Source organism: Lonchura striata, chromosome 4, assembly GCF_050655825.1.
Source record: "Lonchura striata isolate lonStrDom1 chromosome 4, ASM5065582v1, whole genome shotgun sequence".
NCBI classification, from domain to species: Eukaryota; Metazoa; Chordata; class Aves; order Passeriformes; family Estrildidae; genus Lonchura; species Lonchura striata.
In genome coordinates, this window is record NC_140706.1 from 13442008 (window position 1) to 13463001 (window position 20994).

At 38.2% G+C, this 20994-nt stretch overlaps 1 protein-coding gene across 5 annotated transcripts in view; it reads right to left on the reverse strand.

Annotated features, from left to right (window-relative positions):
* The window catches only part of SLC2A9 (solute carrier family 2 member 9), a 100484-nt gene that overhangs the window by 57631 nt on the left and 21859 nt on the right, over positions 1-20994 (reverse strand). For all 5 annotated transcript variants that reach the window (XM_085577697.1, XM_085577695.1, XM_085577696.1 and 2 more), the window contains 4 exons: positions 18490-18588; positions 13486-13646; positions 9617-9741; positions 8364-8509 (listed from right to left, as the gene is read on the reverse strand). In XM_085577697.1, coding sequence (XP_085433823.1) covers positions 8364-8509; positions 9617-9741; positions 13486-13646; positions 18490-18588 — 531 coding nt within the window. The remainder of the gene's footprint in view (positions 1-8363; positions 8510-9616; positions 9742-13485; positions 13647-18489; positions 18589-20994) is intronic.

Genomic DNA, 20994 nt, shown 5'->3' on the forward strand with positions numbered 1-20994 from the left:
AAACTCACCTTTTTAAGTCTGATAAAGTAGCAGGAAGTCATAATTTAAACAATAGTAGAAACAAATGCTCTAAGTTTAGTTACATGTGTTAACTATGTTTCAGTGGATAAGGAGAAAATTATAACCAACTGCTATCAGCCTCCATGGTGTTTTGATGTCTTTCTTTCCTTCACATCTTTTGAAGAATATCTTTCCAGGAAAGCTTGTCTACTGCTTTTCCAACTGACCTAATTAAGCAGAGAACAGCTACACAGAAATCTTCTCAAGAGTCAGGTGAGCACTGTTTCACTCTCTGTGAGCAGCAGCCCTCACTGATGATAAACTTTCATCCCAGCATTGGATGCTCTGCAGTTAAGTATATTCATTTTTGAGTCTAAATTATGTGTCTATCTCCATAGTGCTCTTGTTTCCATAACCACACTTCCACTTTCAGACAACTCCTCTCCTGTAAGATGTTCTCCTTCCCAAATGCAAAACTGCAACATTGCAGTATTACAAATGGCCAATCAGCCATATGTTGCTAAAACTTTGGGAATTGAAACCTCACAGCACAACTTTAATGGACTGAAACTCATTTTCAAACATGAAGACACACAGCTGTTTTCCCATGCATTACTTAATGAGTTCTGTACAGAAAAGGGATGAATAAATACCGTTGTGTCTGTCTTGGGAAACCAATAAAAAGTTGATTTATAATCTCCAGTAAATATATAATCTCAGCTGATCCACAATAAATACAAACAAAGTACCTCACTTAATGTCTCTATTAGCAATATATCAACACGTACAACATCCCCCAGCAGGGCTGGTAAAACAGCCTCTTTCCATGGCTCTTACTGAACTATGAATATGCAACAACCCAGAGGGTCCTGGCAGCATTTCTTTACTTTTATCAGACCCATAAAGATTGTGACTGGTGCCTGCACAGCATCTTCCCTTGGCTGGATCAGCCAACCCTTGGGTGAGGTGGTATTTATGTCCCTGATCAGCAACTCACAGCTTGTATTGAAGTGCTTGTGTCTTGATAAAAGACTTGGAAATTGCTTCAGCAGTAACAAACTTAGTGCCTTATGTGTTACTGTGAAAAGAGGATGGAAATGTCATACTGCTAGAAAAAGAAAGGAACTGAGAATATTTGAAAAAGTATTGCAACCTTCAAAATCACCGCCTCAAGTAATTCTTAATTGGCATATCTGGTAGTAGTTTGCAGGAAGTGCAGACAGACATCAAACACCTGTTGAAATTAGTGACTAGCTGAACAAGCACTGAAGCATTTTTGGCCTCTTCCTCTTCCTCTTCCTCTTCCTCTTCCTCTTCCTCTTCCTCTTCCTCTTCCTCTTCCTCTTCCTCTTCCTCTTCCTCTTCCTCTTCCTCTTCCTCCCTTTCTTCCTCCTTCCCTTTCTTTCTAAGGGTCTTTCTCTGAGTCATTCTTAGTGACATCATCCCCTTAAAGGATTTGAACAGCCACTTATAAGCACAAATGTGTCTCCTGTATCCTTAGCAGAAGTTTTAAAGCACTCTTCAGGGAAGGCTTTAGCTTTTCATTCAGAGTTTTGCATTTTACTACATGAATATAAAGCAGTTTTGCTTCTGTGTTTTTAAGAAAAACTGTACAAGCTCAGCAGTCCAGTGAATTGGCAGGGACCAGGTTAACTTGGAGTCACCTTTTGCAAGCCTGGCTCAACAGAAGGATGGTTTCCAGGTACTGTGAAACCTCAAACTCTTACTCTAAACTTAGACAAATCCTGACCAAAAACCCCCACAACTGGGAACCAGACCTGATGAAAAAAATTCCTGTGTTATTTTCCCCAAGTTTTACACTAATCTTTGCTCTTAAGAACTCACTAAGAATTAGCAATTCATATACTAAAACAGACTCCACAAAGCAGCATTATCCACAGACACAAACAGCTCCACCATCATCCAGGTCATTAATGAAGATACTGAACAGGAGTGGAACTCTGGGCCACACCACTAATTACTGACTTCCAATCTAGACTTTCCTTCAGTTCACTATATTTTCAGAATATAACTAGGCAGAGTGAAGATGTTATAGGATTTTTTTATTCTATGTAGCCAGATGTTTGAAATTATTTCAAAGAGGACATTTTAGGATTTCAAGTGATGCTGGAAAATGCTAAAGTGGTGGAAGCATTTGTCCTACTCTAATGGAAAGTACAAACACCTTTTTGTATTCTGTAGACAGCATAAGGCATAAGCTGCTTTAATTTCCAACACTCTGCATGAAGCTGCAAGAGTTCACCTGTCACAAGAGCTATTTGTTCTATACTCTCACATTTCCACTTGTATTTTAAAGAATAATATCTTTATCATGGCTCAAAAAGAAGATAAACATACAGAACAAAAGAGTTCATAGAAAAAATACTCAGAAACTGCTCGATTCATATCTTGTGTTATCACACTAATGTGTCAGATTCATTTCAAGAGCATCTCCAACATACCATTTTGCCATTGGTATCCACCTGCAGGCTTCAGGTCCTTAGAGTGATTTGGAACTGCTTTCTCTACTCATCTATAATTTACTGACAGTTTTTAAGGAATCCTTGAATCTGAGTCAAGAGTCATAGGAAGAAGGATCAGTTTAAAAAAGAAAAAGAAGAAAAACAAAGCAAAATCATACTGAAAATGAAGCTTTGACAAGTAAAATCAAAGCTTATTTTCAACTGCACAGGCTGTACAACCTGTTCCATCACTGCCTATTTTTGTGAAAGTGAAGGAGTGCTTTTAAAAGATCTTGGTAGAGCAAAATGAAACATTCCTAGATAAACTTTCCTAAATACACAATTATCTATTGCATCAAATTCATAATTTAAAAACAGTCTGGTAAAGAAAATTAGAGTGTAACACAGCATCTACAGAAGTTTTTAGTTTAATCACAACTATTCCTCAGCAAGGTTTCCTTGTGTAAAAAACTAACTTGAAAGGAACTCATCACAGAGATGTTCCCTTACTAGACATATAGTACAGCGTATATGGAGTTCATTGGTCCTTTTGATCTAGCTCAATTTGCTGCAGAAATTGATACTGGTATTTATATCAGTAGCAGAATTTCTTTGCTAAAATTATGAGTTGTGGGGAGGACAGTTTGGCCAGTGTCATCATATATCACAAACCTATTTCCAGCTAAATACCTTTTTAAAAACAGGTATTCTCTAGCCAAATATGCATTAAAGCTGCTAAAAATCATCAAAAAATGTAATTAGACTAATTAACATGTCTTCTATGACAAAGACAACATCCAGTTAATAAAGTTTGTAACTCTAACCATGTACACAAGATTTTTGCAATAAATTCCAAGTGCTTTTAAAGAAAGATCAAGAAGAGTCTAGAAAATACAGAATGTAAATTCAAAATAAATTCTAAACCTTCTCTGTTATGCTTTGTTTCTGATGCACTCATGCTTTGAGTGTTCCCCCAGCATGGAGTTACCCATAAGAGCTGTTTAACCCAAATTTTTCTCCTCAAAAAGCCACTTCCCAAATCTGATCACTGTTGCTCACTCCTGCACCTTGTGCTTCTTGATTACATTCTTTTTAAAACAGAATGACCAAACCTACTCTACTTGCAACATTCAAGAGATGGACACATCAGGAACTTTTTTTTTTTCCTCTTGAAACACTAACACAGCAATAGGATTCATTCAGAAAGTGTTCCCCTGATGCGGCTTAAGAGGAAAGCAAAGCGAAATTTTTAGAGTAACATACTATCCACTAGGAAACAATGCAAACAATGCAAACATGTAGTTAGGCAAGCTCCTGCATGCATGACCTAGAAACTATCGAAGCTTTTAAAGTTGGGTTGCTGAAATAAACAGGCAAAAAATAAATTCTATTTGTCCTTTGGTGTAGCAATGGAAAGAAGCTGTTCACTTAGAGAAGCAGCCAGAGCTGGCCAGCCACCAGAGCAACTCCAGGGAAAACAGCAGCAGCCTGGCAAAGCCTGACAAACACCACACAGGAAAAGGGGCTCAAAGGCGAGGTCTGAGGAAAGAGTGGCAAAGGCAACTGTTTCAGCTTTACCTGTCCTGAATAAATATACACACTGTGAAACTTTTTCTTCTCTCTGATATTGATACACAGATGAAAGAGATACCCAAACTCAATGTATATTGAAAATGAGAACACTGTGACTACTGCAAATGTGTTCAGAAACTAAATCCTATATAATTTAGGGAAAGCTTAAAGCCCACCTTCATTAAATAACATGGAGCCGTAGAATAGACAGTCTGACAGTTTACAATGTTTAGAAGATATTACCATGCTAAGGAAAATTGTGGAGCAGGACATTATCTACAAGAGGAACTAGATGAGTTAGCTACAGAGATACCTAAAGTTACATGGAATATGTCAGAATCAGGTCAGACAATATTTCCCCAAGACAGTAAGTGTAAATTTGAACTTTCAAAACTGAAGCTGACAGTGTGCTGGCCTTTGCTTTGCAGGAGCAATCTGTCAGGAGAAATAGGCTGGGTGATTCAATTGCAGAATCACAGAAACAGAGAGAACAGAAATACCTGAAGGGCAGTGTTTGAAGAAGTGACAGGTCTGAGGTAGTTTGTCCTTATCTTATTATCTGTTTTTTTTCCTTCAGTCAGATACATGGAAAACTGCACATGCTGTACAACAAAAAATGGCCTGAATTAAATAATTGTGTAGCCAGTAGCAATAATTCAGTGCCCACATTACAGCTGATAACATCATTGCACACCCGTGGGCCTGCACCAAGCTGTCATCTACAGATGCCATGGCTTCCTGAAGAATTAGGGACTCTGGCTTACAGAACACAAGATGCCAGCACGTGAAAATAAGCACACAGCTCTCAGCAGCTGGGGTGCTGTGGAGGAGCAGGTCACCAGCACACGGAGCCACTGTGCTCTGTACTCTGACCACCAGCCCACTTTACCATGGTGGAATTTCTCAAACCTCAGGAATTTCCCAGACCTGTAAGAATCAGAATATTGAATAAAAAGCATAGCTGTGATTTGTTGGATGGGAGGCAATTAGAACTGTGGAAAGCAAGTAAGATTATCAAGTCACTGCAGTTGAGGACTCTTGTCACAACTGCAGCTTTTCTCCTTCAAACAATCACTCTTGGTAAGAACCATGTACTGAAGAAACACATTCTAAAATTAGTGACTTTGGAGACAAATATGATAAAGTTTTATATATATCCAGAATAATAAAAAATAGCCTGTGTTTAGGTGTTTCAGTCTTTATAAGATTTTAAATTTTTTGTTCCATTTGCTCTTTTATACTATAATTGGACATAGTAATATTTGTCTAGTTGATATCAATATGGCACAGAAAAGAATTAAAAGCATTTGTGCAATACTCCAGACAAAACATTTCCAGGAAACCCAGGAAATATTAGATGTATTTCTGTTTTTTTAAAGTATTATTTCATCTGGGTTAGCTATAGAATCTTGTTCTCCTAGGTTGGAGTTTAAACCAGGAACTATTTAAGATAATGACTTACAGGGTGAGAAAGAGATTAAAGGGCTTGTGTTACTAGAGGAGGTGAAGTTTAACCTGAAACACAAAGATTATAAGTGATAGGAGGAGGAGAGAAGAAGCACACTGTAGAAGGTGGTAAAGAAAAAAATGAAACAGAAAGTACTAAGGAATAAATAAGAGTTGATCAAAAGAATAATGAGAATAAGTGGACAGAACTGACATGAAAAGGTATTAGAAGGAAATGAGAAGATTGTCAATCCTCAGCACTTCCAGTAGAAAGCTTGGGAAGATGGAAGTAATAGCCAGTAACCCAGCCAGAAACAGCCAGTAACCCAGCCAGAGCTGACCACTGCCCCTCTGCTCTGCACCTGGGGCTGCCCACATGCCTCCTGCTGCACCCTGACCAATCTTGACAAAAGAAAGAATCCTTAAAAATCAATTTAGGGCTCCCTAACATACTTGATACAAAAAGCAGTAAGAACTTTTGAATTGCCTCAAGTAATACTCATTGCTTTAGAGCTATTTTTATCACAATTTCACATTTAAAGGAACACTTTTGCATTTGATAACAGAGGAAATCATCACTTAGGTTGTTAATAAATGCTTGTCAACACTGTGCCCCACAGCCAACATAAATGCTTTCCTTTTCTGCTAAGAGACTTCTACAGAACCACTGAAGGCAACAACCTTATATAATCCACATAAATGCATCAAACTCCAATTTAAAATTTTAATTTTCTGCTCAAGTTACTTCAGCCAGGAGTCTGTTCCAAACATCACTCTGATGAATTTCAGCATGCAATTATTCACACAATATTTATAAAAAGTCATTCTTGTAGCCATATTGTCTTTGAGATTAAACCACTCTATTCCTTCTTTCTTGTGTTACCAAGGTGCAGTCAACTCCTCTCCCTTTCCTCTGTTTGCCTGACCACACAAGCAATGTTGCTGTTACCTCCTCTTGCAGGAACCTCAGACATGCTGACAGTCATTCTTATGTCCATCCCTTTTTCAAAGAGTCTCTTCTAGCAGGCCAATCATCTCTGGTTTTGTCCCTCCTTTCTTCAAAACCATCAATGCTCAATAACCTCTTAGATATTTGCTCAATTTACAAGCAATAGACACGTAACAGATCTCAGCAGAAAACTTATGAAATGGGGACAGAAGACAAGTATTTGTAACTAGTATTATTTACAACAAATTCTCATAAGAAACAAACAACTACAGAGCAGCAAAATAAAAACTACCTCCCACTGAAGGAGTTTCAATGGGGACTCCATAAACCTAGGGAAAAAAAAATCCTGGCTTGACTGAAAACAAGAGAAACTAAAAGAAAAAAACCTACCCACATACCCAACTAGAATACTCAAGCTGCCTCAAATAAAGTGGTTGGAAATATTGTGATTCACATCAGGTAAAACTTTGTTTTTTTATATGCTGATGTTATCCATCTTGAGCAAAATAATTTTATAGATAAAGCATATTTCTTTTTACATATTGTCTGTCTTTAATGGTGCAATATTAATTAACTTCATACTAAAGCAGGTTGTAGAAACAGAAACACTACCTCTGTAATTTGGTAGTGGCAACAACAGTGATGAAAGGAAGGCAAGAAGAGAAATAAAACCAGCAAAAATGAGCTGAAATCAAGGAATAAGCATTTGCATGACACCTTATCTTAAAATTGTATGCATGTTTCAAAAGCCCATATTAAAAAACCTGCTACATAAAGGCTGCCATCCTCTAAGAAATCAAATTGGCCTCTTGAAATTTCATACACTTGTTTGTAATAGACTTGCTTCCAAGGTAAGAGAACAGGCACCTGTTGAAACCACACAATAAAAGCCATTTAAATTTTTTTCCAAAAATCTGTTGCTTTGGATGGGCAGGGGAGAAATCTATCCTTCAATAAAGGGTAAATTGAATTAAATAATTTTCCATCAGGAGAGCTGAACAGAATAAAGGGACAGAATAAGAAAGCTGGTCAGGCAAAAATAAAAGTGTCAGTGCATGTATCGACAAAGGAGTTGCCTTTGTGTGGACAGAAAAGGACAAGCTCCCCTCACTTTCCAACTCCTGACTACTTTTTCTGGCTGTCAGAAGGGAGTCAGTGTTCAAGTTTCACTGTGAGAGGATTGCTGCAGACCTTTCCTCCACACTGCCTTCAAGAATCATCTCTGAATGGAAAGCACCTGGTCAGATCAGATGACCACAGTAGCTCCTTCCAACCTTACCCGTTGTGTGATTCTGTATTTCCAATTGCCAGCCTGAACAAAGCTCAAGTTCATTTATTCAGAGTAATGATGACATCCAGTGGCCACCAAGTTAATCTCAGCCTATGACAGCAAGACAACCTCTTATCTGAATAGATAATTTTCCCATAAAGGTGTATGTTAACTCTGCTCTTACATCACTTCATCTAAAAGCTGGGCAAGTAAGGTTTGCATTAAAAGGAACACTATAATCACTAGGCAAGAGTCTTTCTATTCAGGTTCTCATAATAACTCTAACCAAGCCTTTTTCAACTCTATCTCATATTGAAAAATTAGAGATCAAAAATGTAAAAACCCTTAAGCATTTCCATGGTGTCCAAAGAAACTAAAAACTAAAAAAAATAGATGTACATCAGAAAGGGGGAGAAGGAGATCTGCATATGGGCACACACAAGCCACTCAAGCTGTTGAAACTGCTGTCCACATCTACAAACTTAGCCATGATTTTAGTACCTGATTTTAGAAGACGTGGAGGAAACTACTTTTCAAAGTGCCTCAAAATGAAAAAGAAATATTTCTGTTTTCCACTTTTGTGAAGAAGCCAGTCAAAATATGAAAATATGACACTTAGAGCATGCTTGTATTCTTTGGTATAAAAGGTCTGTTAAATACTTACTTGCCCAAATATTTCTGGCACCCCCAAAGCTTGACCAGTGAAAACACCAATGCAAATGAAAATCGCTGTGACCTGACCCAGTGAACCACGGATTTCCTTAGGAGATATTTCACTCAAATACATGGGGAGGGCACTTAATGAAATGCCTACAAAAGAAGAACAAAACCCATACATTAAGTCAAAATATATTTATTATGTCAGGTATGCAACAAATTTGTATTGAAAGGAGCCTGAGTGATAATCCGCTCACAAGGGTGGCATAAAAATATGCAAGGAACAGAAGTCTATCCATACATAACATGAATTATTTTCCCTGCATCTCTAATTACTCTCACACCATTTAATAACTATGGAATTGATTATCTGTTACAGATCTACACCGGCGTGCTTAGGCTGCTTGTTGATATGGAGCACCAAAGGTTACTCAGAGATGAGAATCTCCAGGAGAACAGATTTTATGTTTTAAATTTGCTCATCCCAAAGCGAGCAAAATAATGTTAACACTGATGTGGGTAAGGGAAAAAAACCCAATGCATCGGTCAGACAGAGCAGATATTTTCACATGAAGTATTTTCACTGTAAACAGTATTAGCAGATGTTCCTCTCAATATAGGCTTATAGCTGCAATGAACTCTTCACAATAGGCATAAAATAAGATTTGGAATGCTATTTAAACCAAAAAACAGCACATGACCCTGGTCAGTACAATGGCAATGTTTGCACAGATCCAGAAAATTTGGTTGCTTGATGGTAATCTGGGATAAAAATTAGCAGAAACCCTTCCTTCTAGCTGCAAGATTATTCTGGTGCTGCAGTGCTTCCATGGTTTACTTTCAAACTGGGAAGACCATATTACTAGGAACAACTGGTGAAGTACCAAACCTTCCCTAGTCCTGCAGGTATTAACACGGGATCCAACAACTGCAAAACACAGCAAAAAGCAGTGTTAATAACAGAACACTCTCTCCAAGGCAAGGGGTTTTCATGGCATGGAAACAAATGCACTCCACCATGGCTGGAAGAGGAAAGGTGGGGAAACAACAGTGTTGTTAGCAGTGGTGAGCATCCATTTCAATGTCTCCTCCAAACAACAGATCCTCCAGCCCTTGGTGTGCCATTTTGTCCCAGTGAAATCAGTGTGGCTACAGCTAGTCCCTGGAACACATCTTTGATGTAAAGCAGATTCTGACCAGGGAAGAGAAGAAGGAGTGTGCACAAGCATCTCAGACGTGTAGAGTGTGGCCAAAGCTTACCTCCATCCACACCCATGATAACACGGCCCAGGATGAGCATTTCAAAGGAGCCCGCCAGCAAGGACAGGGACATCAACAGTGCAGCTGCCACTGCAAACACGTTTTTGAGCACCAGTGTGCATTTCCTAAAAGGCAAAGGCGGTTTAGGTAGAAACCAGCATCATGGCAGCTAAATCTAGTTCTATTAGAAACTAGTTTCTATTAGAAAATTTAACTAAGATTTATTCTTAAATATCTGTAAATAAAAAGTGCCTAACAAACACTGCCTCTTACATGTGTAGAGTTCTGACTAATGTGGATACAGTTTCAAACCTACAGCACAGTTTAAAAAAAAAACATAACATAGATAGCTAAAGAGCTGTACTTCAAAAGCACAGCAAGGAGCCAGCTTATGCATCCAAAAACCCAAGTGCCAGGCCTGAGGCCCTGCACATGAATATAAATAAGCGTACTCTGGATAGATCTGTATGGAGAACCCAAAGAATATTCTTCAAATAGCAAGAAGCTGATATAACTACAGGCACTTTAAAGTTACATAAAGTTCTTGACACTTCAAGAACTTCCCAACTGTGACATCATTTGTGTCATTATAATTCATCCTTGAATTCTTGATATTAAAACCATACATTGAGGAAAATTACTTCCTATTGTAGAGTTAGAAAAAACATTTAGGCTCATTCAAGTAATAAAAATCAACCCCTTTCTAAAAATTGTTTGAATTATACAAAATACAGGTTTACATATTTCTTCCCCTCTTCATTGTATAGCAGTTAAATCAAAAATTAATTTTTTTTCAAATAAAAGAAATACTCTTTATGGCAAATTATTATTTTGTTAAAAAACATGAACCAAATCACAAAAATGTATTTTAAAATTTTCAAAACATCTAACCTTTTCATTTACCAACAATCTATTTCCTTTTAGTTTTCATCTCTCAGAACTTTTTGCTTAAGTTTGAGGGATTAATTAAAAAGGAGTGACCAGGAAAAGTGTCTATCCCTTTCCTTTCTAGAGCAGGTGACAAACTGTACCACCAGTTCTAATTTTTTCAATATGTAAGTATCAAGAGGAAATTTCACACCCATTGAAAAAGTCACCCAACTTCTCACAACAGATGCATATGTTTTTTAAAGGAAATATTTTTAACACTTATATTTTTAATCATGCTTCCTGCCTTCTAGTGAGTTTTGAACGCTGAATGGATAACATGGCTTGAAGATAGAAAAATAAGGTACAATTCATTTAAAGTCTATACAACACAACCAACTGTTGTATAGAATCTGTTCTAAACTGTAACTGTTTAGAACAGATTTTTCAGATGGATATACACTCTGAGGTGGCTGAAGTGATACAAATAATGACAGATATGGAAAGAAAATGTTCATTCAGGTAAAAAAGTCTCATACATTCATCAGAAGATACTGCTTTTTCATCCTTTAATTTAAATAAAAACTACAAAATACATATTTTTTGTGAAAAAGTTGGCCAGCAAACCCTTATCCTATGCAGCTGAGAAAAGAAAAGCACAGCCTAACTAAACATGATAAAAACAAAGACTTTGGCAGAATGAAAAGGAAATGAAAACAAGAAAACAATTTATTTAGGGTGTTAGTATGGAAGGTAGTGTCTGTGGCAGGGTTTTGGAAGAGCTGGGGCTGCAGGGGTGGCTTTGTGGGGAGGTGGAGCGAGGGTGTAACAAGGTCAGTGGAGGAGAGGCTGAGCCAGGCCTGAGCAGGGACATCCCCAGAGGGACCATGGGTCCATGGGGACCCACACTGGGGCACAGGAGGAGTGAGGAGCAAGGAGTGGCACAGAGGAGCTGCTGCACACTCACCCCAGCCCCTTGCACGAGGCACTGAGTGTCACCACTGGCTGTGGTACCAAGAACAAGGAGAGGAGCCCAGTGTGATGCTCAGCCTCTCCCTTCTAGGGAGACCCTAGAAGTGACCTAAACAATCCCTTGAGCATATTGGTCTGAGTGCTCAGCTTAAACAACAGCAGACCTCTTCATTAGAAGAGGAGAATTTAAGAGTCAAAGCCATATCTGATCTTGGGAATAATGTTTATGTGGATGAAGGTTCCCTTTCAAAAAATTACATGTCTGTTGAAGTAAATAGAGCCTAGGAATCTAGGCTCAGTGATTTGGAATTTATGTTTCTAACCTTACAACAATATGATTCAAAAGTGTTCTGTTAAAGTCATACATTATTTCTGACTAGTGCTTTTAATCCCCCTTAGCTCATTATTCTGTGTCAGTGTAAATGGAGCTCAGCTTTATCATAGATACAACTCTCCAACCTACACTTGAGCAATTTAACAGCAAAGTATTTTATTGTTCTGTCAACACTTCACTGTGTGCTCCTCAATTACCATAATGACATGTCAGTCTGGGTTCCTAGACCAGACAAACACACTGCAGCAAACTCAAGAACCACTCTTAGGTGAGCAGCCTTTATTCCCACAGCCCCTTCCAATCTCTGCCCCAGCACTCATCCACTGTATCTGTAACAGAGGTGTTTTCATGGCTTACTGGAGATAAACATAATAAACAGGCAGAGTCTGCAAGTGAAAAGGTCTGCCCTGGAAACCTGACCAGCTCCAGTGGCAGTGGTGTATCTACGACAGAGATCAGCCAGCATTTTAACAAACCTGCACACAATGCTGTTCCACTCTTCACTGAAATTTCTAGCCTTCTCTGAAACCATTTTACTTCACTTTATTTTAATAAAGACTTAACAATATTTTGAGAATTAATCAGTCTGAGTCAGGCACAGTTTCATATTTCTAACAAGTAAAGCCAAATGTATGATTTGGCAGAAGAAATTGAAAACCTAAAAAACTAAATAATGTAACTATGGAAAATATTTAAAAATTGAAAACCAAGTGCTGAAGTGACAAAATAAATTCATGAAGAATACTGATTTGCTGTACGCATGAAATGGAAGAACCTGAAAATACATGGTTGAGATGAAAAATGACATATGGATAAGTTGGGAGAATGAAAAATAGACCTAGGAAAGTACAATCTAATGGAAATAGTCAAAATGTAAAACAGGAAAGTAAGAACAATGGAAGTTTACACTTATTTTTAAACCTCCATGATGATGTTCTCCTGTGATTTAACTGACTAAAAGATATTGAATAATATTGAATTTACAATTAAGAAAAATCCAAATAAGCAGTTATGATGAATGCCACAATTATGTTTTTTTTCATGCCCTTCTAAATATAGTTACATTATAAATTACATTTCAAATTCTATTTGAAAGACTGTATGACACAAAAATTTGACATAAATACCTAGATAATACCTGCAGCAAAAATGCAGACACACACCAATAAAAACATTCTGAAAATACTCATATTCTCTATGGTCAAGACTTAGTCAAATATTGCATTGTACAGTATGGATGGCATACCCCCTTCTTGGGGAAGGCCATACAGGAACTTCATCCTAGTCCAGTTCTTCAAACTGTTTTTTAAGTTGACACAAGGATTGAAAAAAGAGTACATTTTTATTACCATATGACAGCTAATGCTGTTAAAAAGCAAATTAAATATGTTGATAGCTTTGTTTGTTTACAGTAAGATACTCAGTAAACTCATGAAACAAGACTCTGCCAGTCCTTTGTGAAATCAGTTCTATTTTATGGTATTTTCCTTTGGCATACTTGCAAGTCACATTTCTTGACATCTCAACCCACTGCCCATTCAGAGCAAATGGCTTCTGTGACTCAAATGATGCACAGTAAGTTTTCAGAATTTAAAGATTTGTTTTGGTTTGGTTTGGTTTTTAATAGAAGTAAAAGCTTCTAGAGAGACTAAGTGAGAAACTACTTTACAAAATGCAAGCTTTATGAAACACTTACCTTCCAAAGAATTTCACAATTGGGGTAACAATAATGGCACCCACAAGGCCACCAATGGCAAAAATGGAAACTGTTATGGACCAGAGGAGTGTCAGCGTGCCTTCATCCATTGAGAAGCCATATCTCCTTTCCCAAGTTTCATTGTAAAACTTCTTGATATACTGAAAGAAAATACATCATAACAACATGTGAGGAAAAAAATCACACTTTAAGAATACAACTGAGAGAAACAGAATTAAAAACATAGAAAATCCCCAGCAGATTTCTTACAGGAATACTTCTTGCTCTTCTGTCTCCCTCCTCCAAAAACTGGGGCCTCATTTATAGATAAAACTACAATAAAACTAACTGAATCCGTCCAAGCATAAATACATATAACTACAAGGGGGTACCGAACCAGGTGGGGAAAAAACTCCACAGGTAGACAAGAATGCCCAGGACAAGGTCACTCTTCATCCTTTAACATGCCAAAGTTTACACTCTTCCTCTGCTTTCCTCTCATGAGCATAACCACAGGTTTTTGAAGGATGCTTTCTAACAACTTCCCTAATGTTCAATTAGACAAAGTTCTTAATCTTTTTAAAATTTAAGTTCTCATATCTCCAGGACAGCATTTTAACACAGTCTCTGTATTGCCTGCAGAGACATTTTCTGTTTACTTTCTCTTCATCCAAGCTTTCTTGCTTTTATGCTGCTCAAAACCAAGGAAATGCCACCATGGTTCCTGATACTCTGGTGAGGATACAGTACCAGGAAGCTGCAGTCACTACAGCAGAAGGGCAAAACACACTTGGGAAAAGCTCTCAAGATCTACAGTATCAAAAGTTTAATCTTGTATCTTTAATTACTTATTCCCAGTTTCTTCTCTGATTTTCTTCAGAATATAACAGCTCCTAAACTATCATGGGACAGGACCCAGCATAATAAGCCATTATATTTTTCCTGTTCAAACTAGAAACTTCAAATTTTACTCAAAATCTGGCCTTGGACTCATGAAATATTCTATTTGAGGGCTTTTAGTTTGAATCATCACCTCTCCATCTATAAAATACCTAAGAAGGGTGAAGGTAGAATATAAATTTTGTGTCTCCCATCTATCAAATTTCTAAACTTCTTGTGTCCTGAATTAAAAGGAGAACAGGATTATTTCTCCCATCCTATCTTAAACAGACAGGAAAAAATATTTAAAAATAATTTTTAAAATAAAAATAAAGAAGACAAGTAATTTTGGTGCTTGAATAATTTAGAAGTCTCACAGTAAGATTCTAAATGAATCTGCCATTAAATCAAGTATTAACATCTTAGTTCTTTAACACCAATACTCGGATTATATTTAGATTCAGACATCTTGTTGTCTATTTGAAATTAATTTCTGCTAGTAATGAATACTAAGAGAAAACGCTTTTAGAACACTATTAGCATTTCATGTTAATGATAATGGCTAAAAATAGTCTGTAAATTATTCTCCCCTTGTGTTATGACTAATTTTCTCAGCATAGCTTAGTTATTTACAAGGAGACATCAAATAACTGCAAATCTTCAAGAAAAGGAAGCACAAACTAAAACACTCACTAGCAACAGATAGATGGATGCTCTGACATGTACTAGCACCTCTCTCTGGACTCCCATTGCCAATAAATAGGAAGCTAATAAAACCCAGTGGTTTTCAGGAGAGATACATTAAACAAAACAAACCTGGTAGAAAGAAAATCCATTGGATTTGAATCCATTGAATTCTATGTAAAAGCTCCTTGGGTATTTTGATCAGGTGTCTCAATAACAAAAACGATACAAAAATTTTAGCCCCTAAACAAAGCCTAAAACAAATGGTGCCTGACTGATATCAGTATCTTATTTTCTCAACTGCCTCAGTTCATTATGATAGTAGTGCTGGGATGATAAAGAAAAGAGGAATACAAGGAATATATAAATATTTATATATATATGAACCTAATGGATATATTTTTAAAACAAGAGAAACATTTTCCTTGTCTTACCCATAGTTACAGGGGTCATTCACACACTTCTGAGCCAGCTGTCACAGCAGGCTGTGTTTGTGCCATAGGAACTCAGAGCTGCAGCCTCCTGCAGGAGAAGGGCAAGGGCTGCAGAGCAGAAAGTAGCAGGGACTTTGCTTCCCTCACAGAGCACAAAGCACATCATTGTTTCACAGGCATTGCCCACAATCAGTCCATGAAATGAACTGTAGAAATTCAGCTCAAAAGCAGACAGCTTCATCTTGTATTCAATTAAATCTTTTGTCTCCCTATTGTCAAATGCTCCCATATGTTTTTAATAAATTCTGGTAACTCTTTGAACAAGCCGATGCAAACTTGTAATTCTGGGTTTCTCAGTGGATCATACCTGTGATGGGCCATGCTCTTTCCCACAGAACTACAGGGCACTGAGTGGGAAGCAATCTCAGCTCTGAAAAGAGCTTATTTCCCCCTTGCAACAATCAGGAAGTTAGACTAACTCTGCCTCACGAGATGACCTGAAGTAAAGCCCACCAGTGGGAACTGAACTAGAATTCCCCTGTGGTTTGATGAGCTGACACAATTTGTGGCACTGAAAGGAAATGGACACAAGAATTTACATATAGTTCTTCAACACTTCAGTCTTAAATTAACTTCCTTCATCCCATCAGCTCCTGCTGACATCCTGCTGGCATGCTCAGTTCAAGGACCCATGGAAACATTCTGTGTTTTAGTCATAATCAAGCCTTTTTTTACTACTTCTCAAAAGATTGTACAGTCTTCCTCTGAGGCTAGAGGGCTTCAGCATCAAGAGGAATTGTACTGAAGTAAACAAGGGCAGAAGATGCCCAGCATCCTATGGAAAGAAGGACAATCTGACAATATCAGCTGTAAGCTGTATGTCACCACAAGAAATTACTCTTCCTAAGTTTATAAAAGGAACACAGCTTACAACTTGTAGGAATAATTGCACTCCCAGTATAACCTCTTACAAAGCTGCTTTTATGTACAGCTACAAGATGCTCAGCTTTGCTGTTTCTCAGTCATCTCACATCAGTATTCCCAAAGGGCCACATTGCAGCAGACTGATTTAGATGCAGAATAAAACAGATGGGGCAAAGGTTCCTTTTCTTGTGCTGCAAGAAGCACAGCTTTGATATGGCTCACTGTTGCCCACCATGGCTGTGACCTCAGCCTATGCTCCTCCCTTCATCCCTGCAGCTCCAGGGACAGGAAAGTGGTCTGTCATAGGCAAATGGATGCACACTAATCCTGGAGCTAGAGAGAGGGCCAAAGGACAGAGTGGTATTTTCTTCCTGAACTACACAGCTTCCTTGTCAGTAGTACTAGTCCTTAACTGTAGCCAATGCATGGCTTAACATGAATAAGAAAGTTATGAAGTTCTCAATCAAACACTGAATACCAAGGGAGACTTCATGCACACCTGTAATGGTATGACCAAAGCCATCAGCACAGTGCCCAGTTTCAGCAAAAAAGCCACACTAAAAATTTCAAACAAAATGAGACAATCCTGGAAGCATTATTAAGTACAAAACCTGGAATTTAGCATTTGTCACAGGGTTGCATCTTTAACCTCCCCACCCACACCACTGCAATCTATTGCATGATTCAAAGAGAACTTTCTGAGTGCTGCCAAGGAGCACATCCCATTATCCTTTCTTTCCCTTACTCCTGCAGAAAGTGACAGAAAGCTCTGACTACCAGGGCAGTCCATTTTTAAAATGGTACTTAAAAGTTTAAAAATTGGCCCATTCTCACTGCTCGATTGACAGCCCCAAGGCAGTGCAGGAAAGATTTTTCCATCAGGACAATCAATACCATTGCTCACAGAATTACAGCTTCCTGCTGATTTTTTCTAAGTTGGGTTTATCCTCTGATGACTGCAAGGTGAAGTGATGCCTGGACATGTCATGGTAACATCCAATTTATCCAGCCTTGAATAACCAATATATAAAATACAGGAACTTGAAGAAAACTCCCAGAAGTTATGAAGTGAGAAATTAAAAATTTCTCTAGGCTGAGTCTCTTCTTAGTCCTTTGGGTCAAGAGTTTCCCAAATAAAATCCACATATAGACCATAAAAATTAAAAAATGCTTTTTTTTGTTATTTGCATAAATTTTGCATCCATCTTTGATATGAAAAACCTGTTTAGGTGGAAATCTAGCCACATATTTTAATGGCAGATTTTCATACAGGAAGGAACTTCACTTTGGAAAGCAAGTATTTTGAGATGGATTGTCCACAATATTTTTCCCAATATCTACTAGATACTTTTCAAAATAATGTTGCTTAGAACTCCACTGAATTGCTTCCTTCTGTGCTTGACTGAATAGAGGGTCTCTAGACAGCCAGTGTAAAAACAAAATATTCAGATTTCCATTTGTAATAACTGATATTTTAATGAAATTGCCACAAATTTTGTATATTGATTTTGCAGTGCTCTATTCCTTAAATCTATCCCACATGTTGCAGCCAATATATGAAGAAGTTTAGAATTCAGAACCAAACAAGACATCATGACAAAACACAGAAGAGGAGGCCCATTAAGAGGAAACGAGAGGCAATTAAGAGGAAATCAGAGGCATTATTTATAATATCAGTACTGTGGGAATGAAATGTTGTGCAACCCTCTAGAACTGAATGACGTGAACAGAATTTGCTGAACACATGCATGCAGCTACTGAATACTCACCAGTCTGATATTAAAAATATCACATAAAATTGTGCAAGAAGATTCATGATTAGCCTGGACCCGGGAGAACGAGAAGCAAAGCATGTGCACCCGTTCACCTCAATAACAGCATTCAGCTCTCTGAGAGTTACTGAATTCATGTGAAAACCTCATGGGAAGCAGAAAGAAAGTTTTGGGCAAAGGAACGTTACTATATGAGGCTTAATCCCCTTCTAGTATGTAATCAGGAGTATAAAGGCAGGATGCTGAGGAGACAATAGCTGGACAAGGCTGCCCTCTACTGATGTGAATTTTCACTTTAGTCAGTCACTTACCCCTGAGGGAGCGTTCACCACCGACAGATTGTAACCGTAAAGAAAAGACGACCCAAAAGCACCAGTTAAGGAGGCTACAATAAGACTCCCAGACCAATTCTGAAAAACAAAGAAAAGATGAGGCCATTGTTAATACACTCAAAATTAATGTACCTTAGGTTGTAAACACTCCTTAGCTATCTTGCATAGCTCCTACAGGCAAATGTCCTTGCTGCAGAATAATAGCCTGAAACACTTCCCCTTGCTCAATCACATTATATTGGAAGTGACAGCATGTCACTTAACATCTATGGAGGCACAAGTGAACATTTGAACTCCTTTCAACCTCACAGAGTTCTGGTGCAAGCCTTCTAGCATCTCCCACACCAAAAAGTAATAAAATGCTGGGGAAGCATAATCTCAGCAAAGGAAACTGTTGACAGTATATTGCTAACACAGTGAAGTAAGGTATAACATATATGTGACACAACAGGTCTGTGGGTAGATCAGACTTGGCTGAAAACTCATGAGATGGTGTGCACACGCCCCCCTCCCCCCAAGGGATTAAAGAAATTGTGACCAGAAACATTAAAATTATGCCTACAAACTAGGTTTTCTAATCTGAATGCAAGTTTCCAACAGTAACTTTTTGCCACACACACTCTCCTGTGCCCTTTTTCCCAGTGGCACATCTGTACTTCTTCCTCCTCAGCTCTTCTCTCATCCTCCTCATACTTTTATTAGCCCAAATCCGCAATTTCTGCTTCCACATCAGCTGTTGAATAAAAGTTAGAACTGCTTTGATTTGAGAGATTTTGCATTTGCATTCCTTTTCCCCAGTGTTACTTTCTGCCATTCACTTCTCCTTCTGGGTCACAGAATGTGGCAGAAGAGATCATTCTCAGCCAAGAGACATTGAGGTTACTGTTTAGGTGGCTGGTCAATTGCAAATGTCATTGTGTAGATAATGAAAGACAACTCTGAATTTGTTAAAATTGATGTATTTTAAACACCTTTTCAATTTTAAAACCAGTTGTGATAAGAATATAGAATTTTAGGCAGAGTTCATTGCTATTTATGCCCAGCATCTTCATTCACTGAAGCCTCAATCCTTTCAAAAGGAGGAAGAGCTGCTTAAGCTCTTAAAAAACTCAGCTTCAGTTATATCACTCGCCACGCCACAACAGGTTAATGAGTGACTATATTCTGCACAGAGCTGCGTGTTCACTTTGGAAAACGCAGGTCCTGAGCATGAGGGAGGTTTGTGTAGCTGGCACACAGCATAGCTGCAGTGACAGTGGCCTGGAACGAGCTCCACCAGCCTTGTGGGCACAGCAGTGCAGGTGAGCACACCGTGGCCATGGGCATGTGCCAGAGCTCCTGTGCCACGCTGGTGTGACACACTCCTGTGTCACCCTGTGAGCTGTGGAGAAGGGATGAGACACCCAGGTGCCAGGGTGGGGAGCACAGTGTACAACCCAGCACGTGTGGGGTCTGCCACGCTTGTAGCTGCCAACTCTGAGCGTTCAAAATAAACCCTGCGGGACAGCTGAGTGTTTTTAACTTCTTCCACATGATGTGGGAACCTTTTAAGAGATTACACAGTTCATTAACCAGCCTGCTTTTGGTCAGGTCAGGAGGAAGTGCGCAGGGGGTGAAAAGCCTTGTGTAGGAAATATATCCCATTGAGATCATTACATAAGCCAAACACAATTTATTATTACAAGCCAGCTTCTTAAAATGAGCCTGCCACATGCACAGTTTGCACCATTATTTGTTAACAAAATGTAGAAACTTGACATAAGGCTTTATTTAACTTCTGATGATAACACTTCATATTGTGTGCTTATTATTTCTCTGCTATGCACAAGCATTCCTGCACTTAGAAGAAATTGTTACTACTCTGAATGAATGATGCTGGGGAAAATATTTCTTGTGGTCTACCAAAGGGTTCACAAGCAATAAGTGTGAGTTCCCAAGTGTTATGCAGTAATCTTGATGCAATATTTCTAAAGGACTCTAAAAACATTAGATACATCAGAAAAATACTACAAGAAAATTATTTGGAACATATAGCCTAATGGTTATTAAAAATCAATGAATGAACAAAAATTTCAGTACAAGCAAATTATATGCATGTGAGGCTAAGTGGAAGATACTGCAGGGCAAATCACAGAAGTGCATAGAAAATCTCACACTGTGATAACTGGGTTTAGAAACTTATTCAATGCAATGGATTTTTAAGTATACAGGCTGCTGTAGAAAACCTCAGACTCACTCAATTCAGAGGTTTTGGAATTTGGAACATGAACTTCAACTTCTCCACGGCCTGTCTCTTCATTCACAATTTTAAATATTTGCTGAGGTTTCAGCAACACCAGATAAAGACGAAAGCACAATGAAGCAAGAATGCAAAAAAAAAAAAAAAAACCAAAAAAAACCACCACCACCCAACTGTTGCTCGAAACAAAAATTTACCTTCTGGCAACACTAGTAAAAGGACAGGAAAGATAAACACAACCCCCA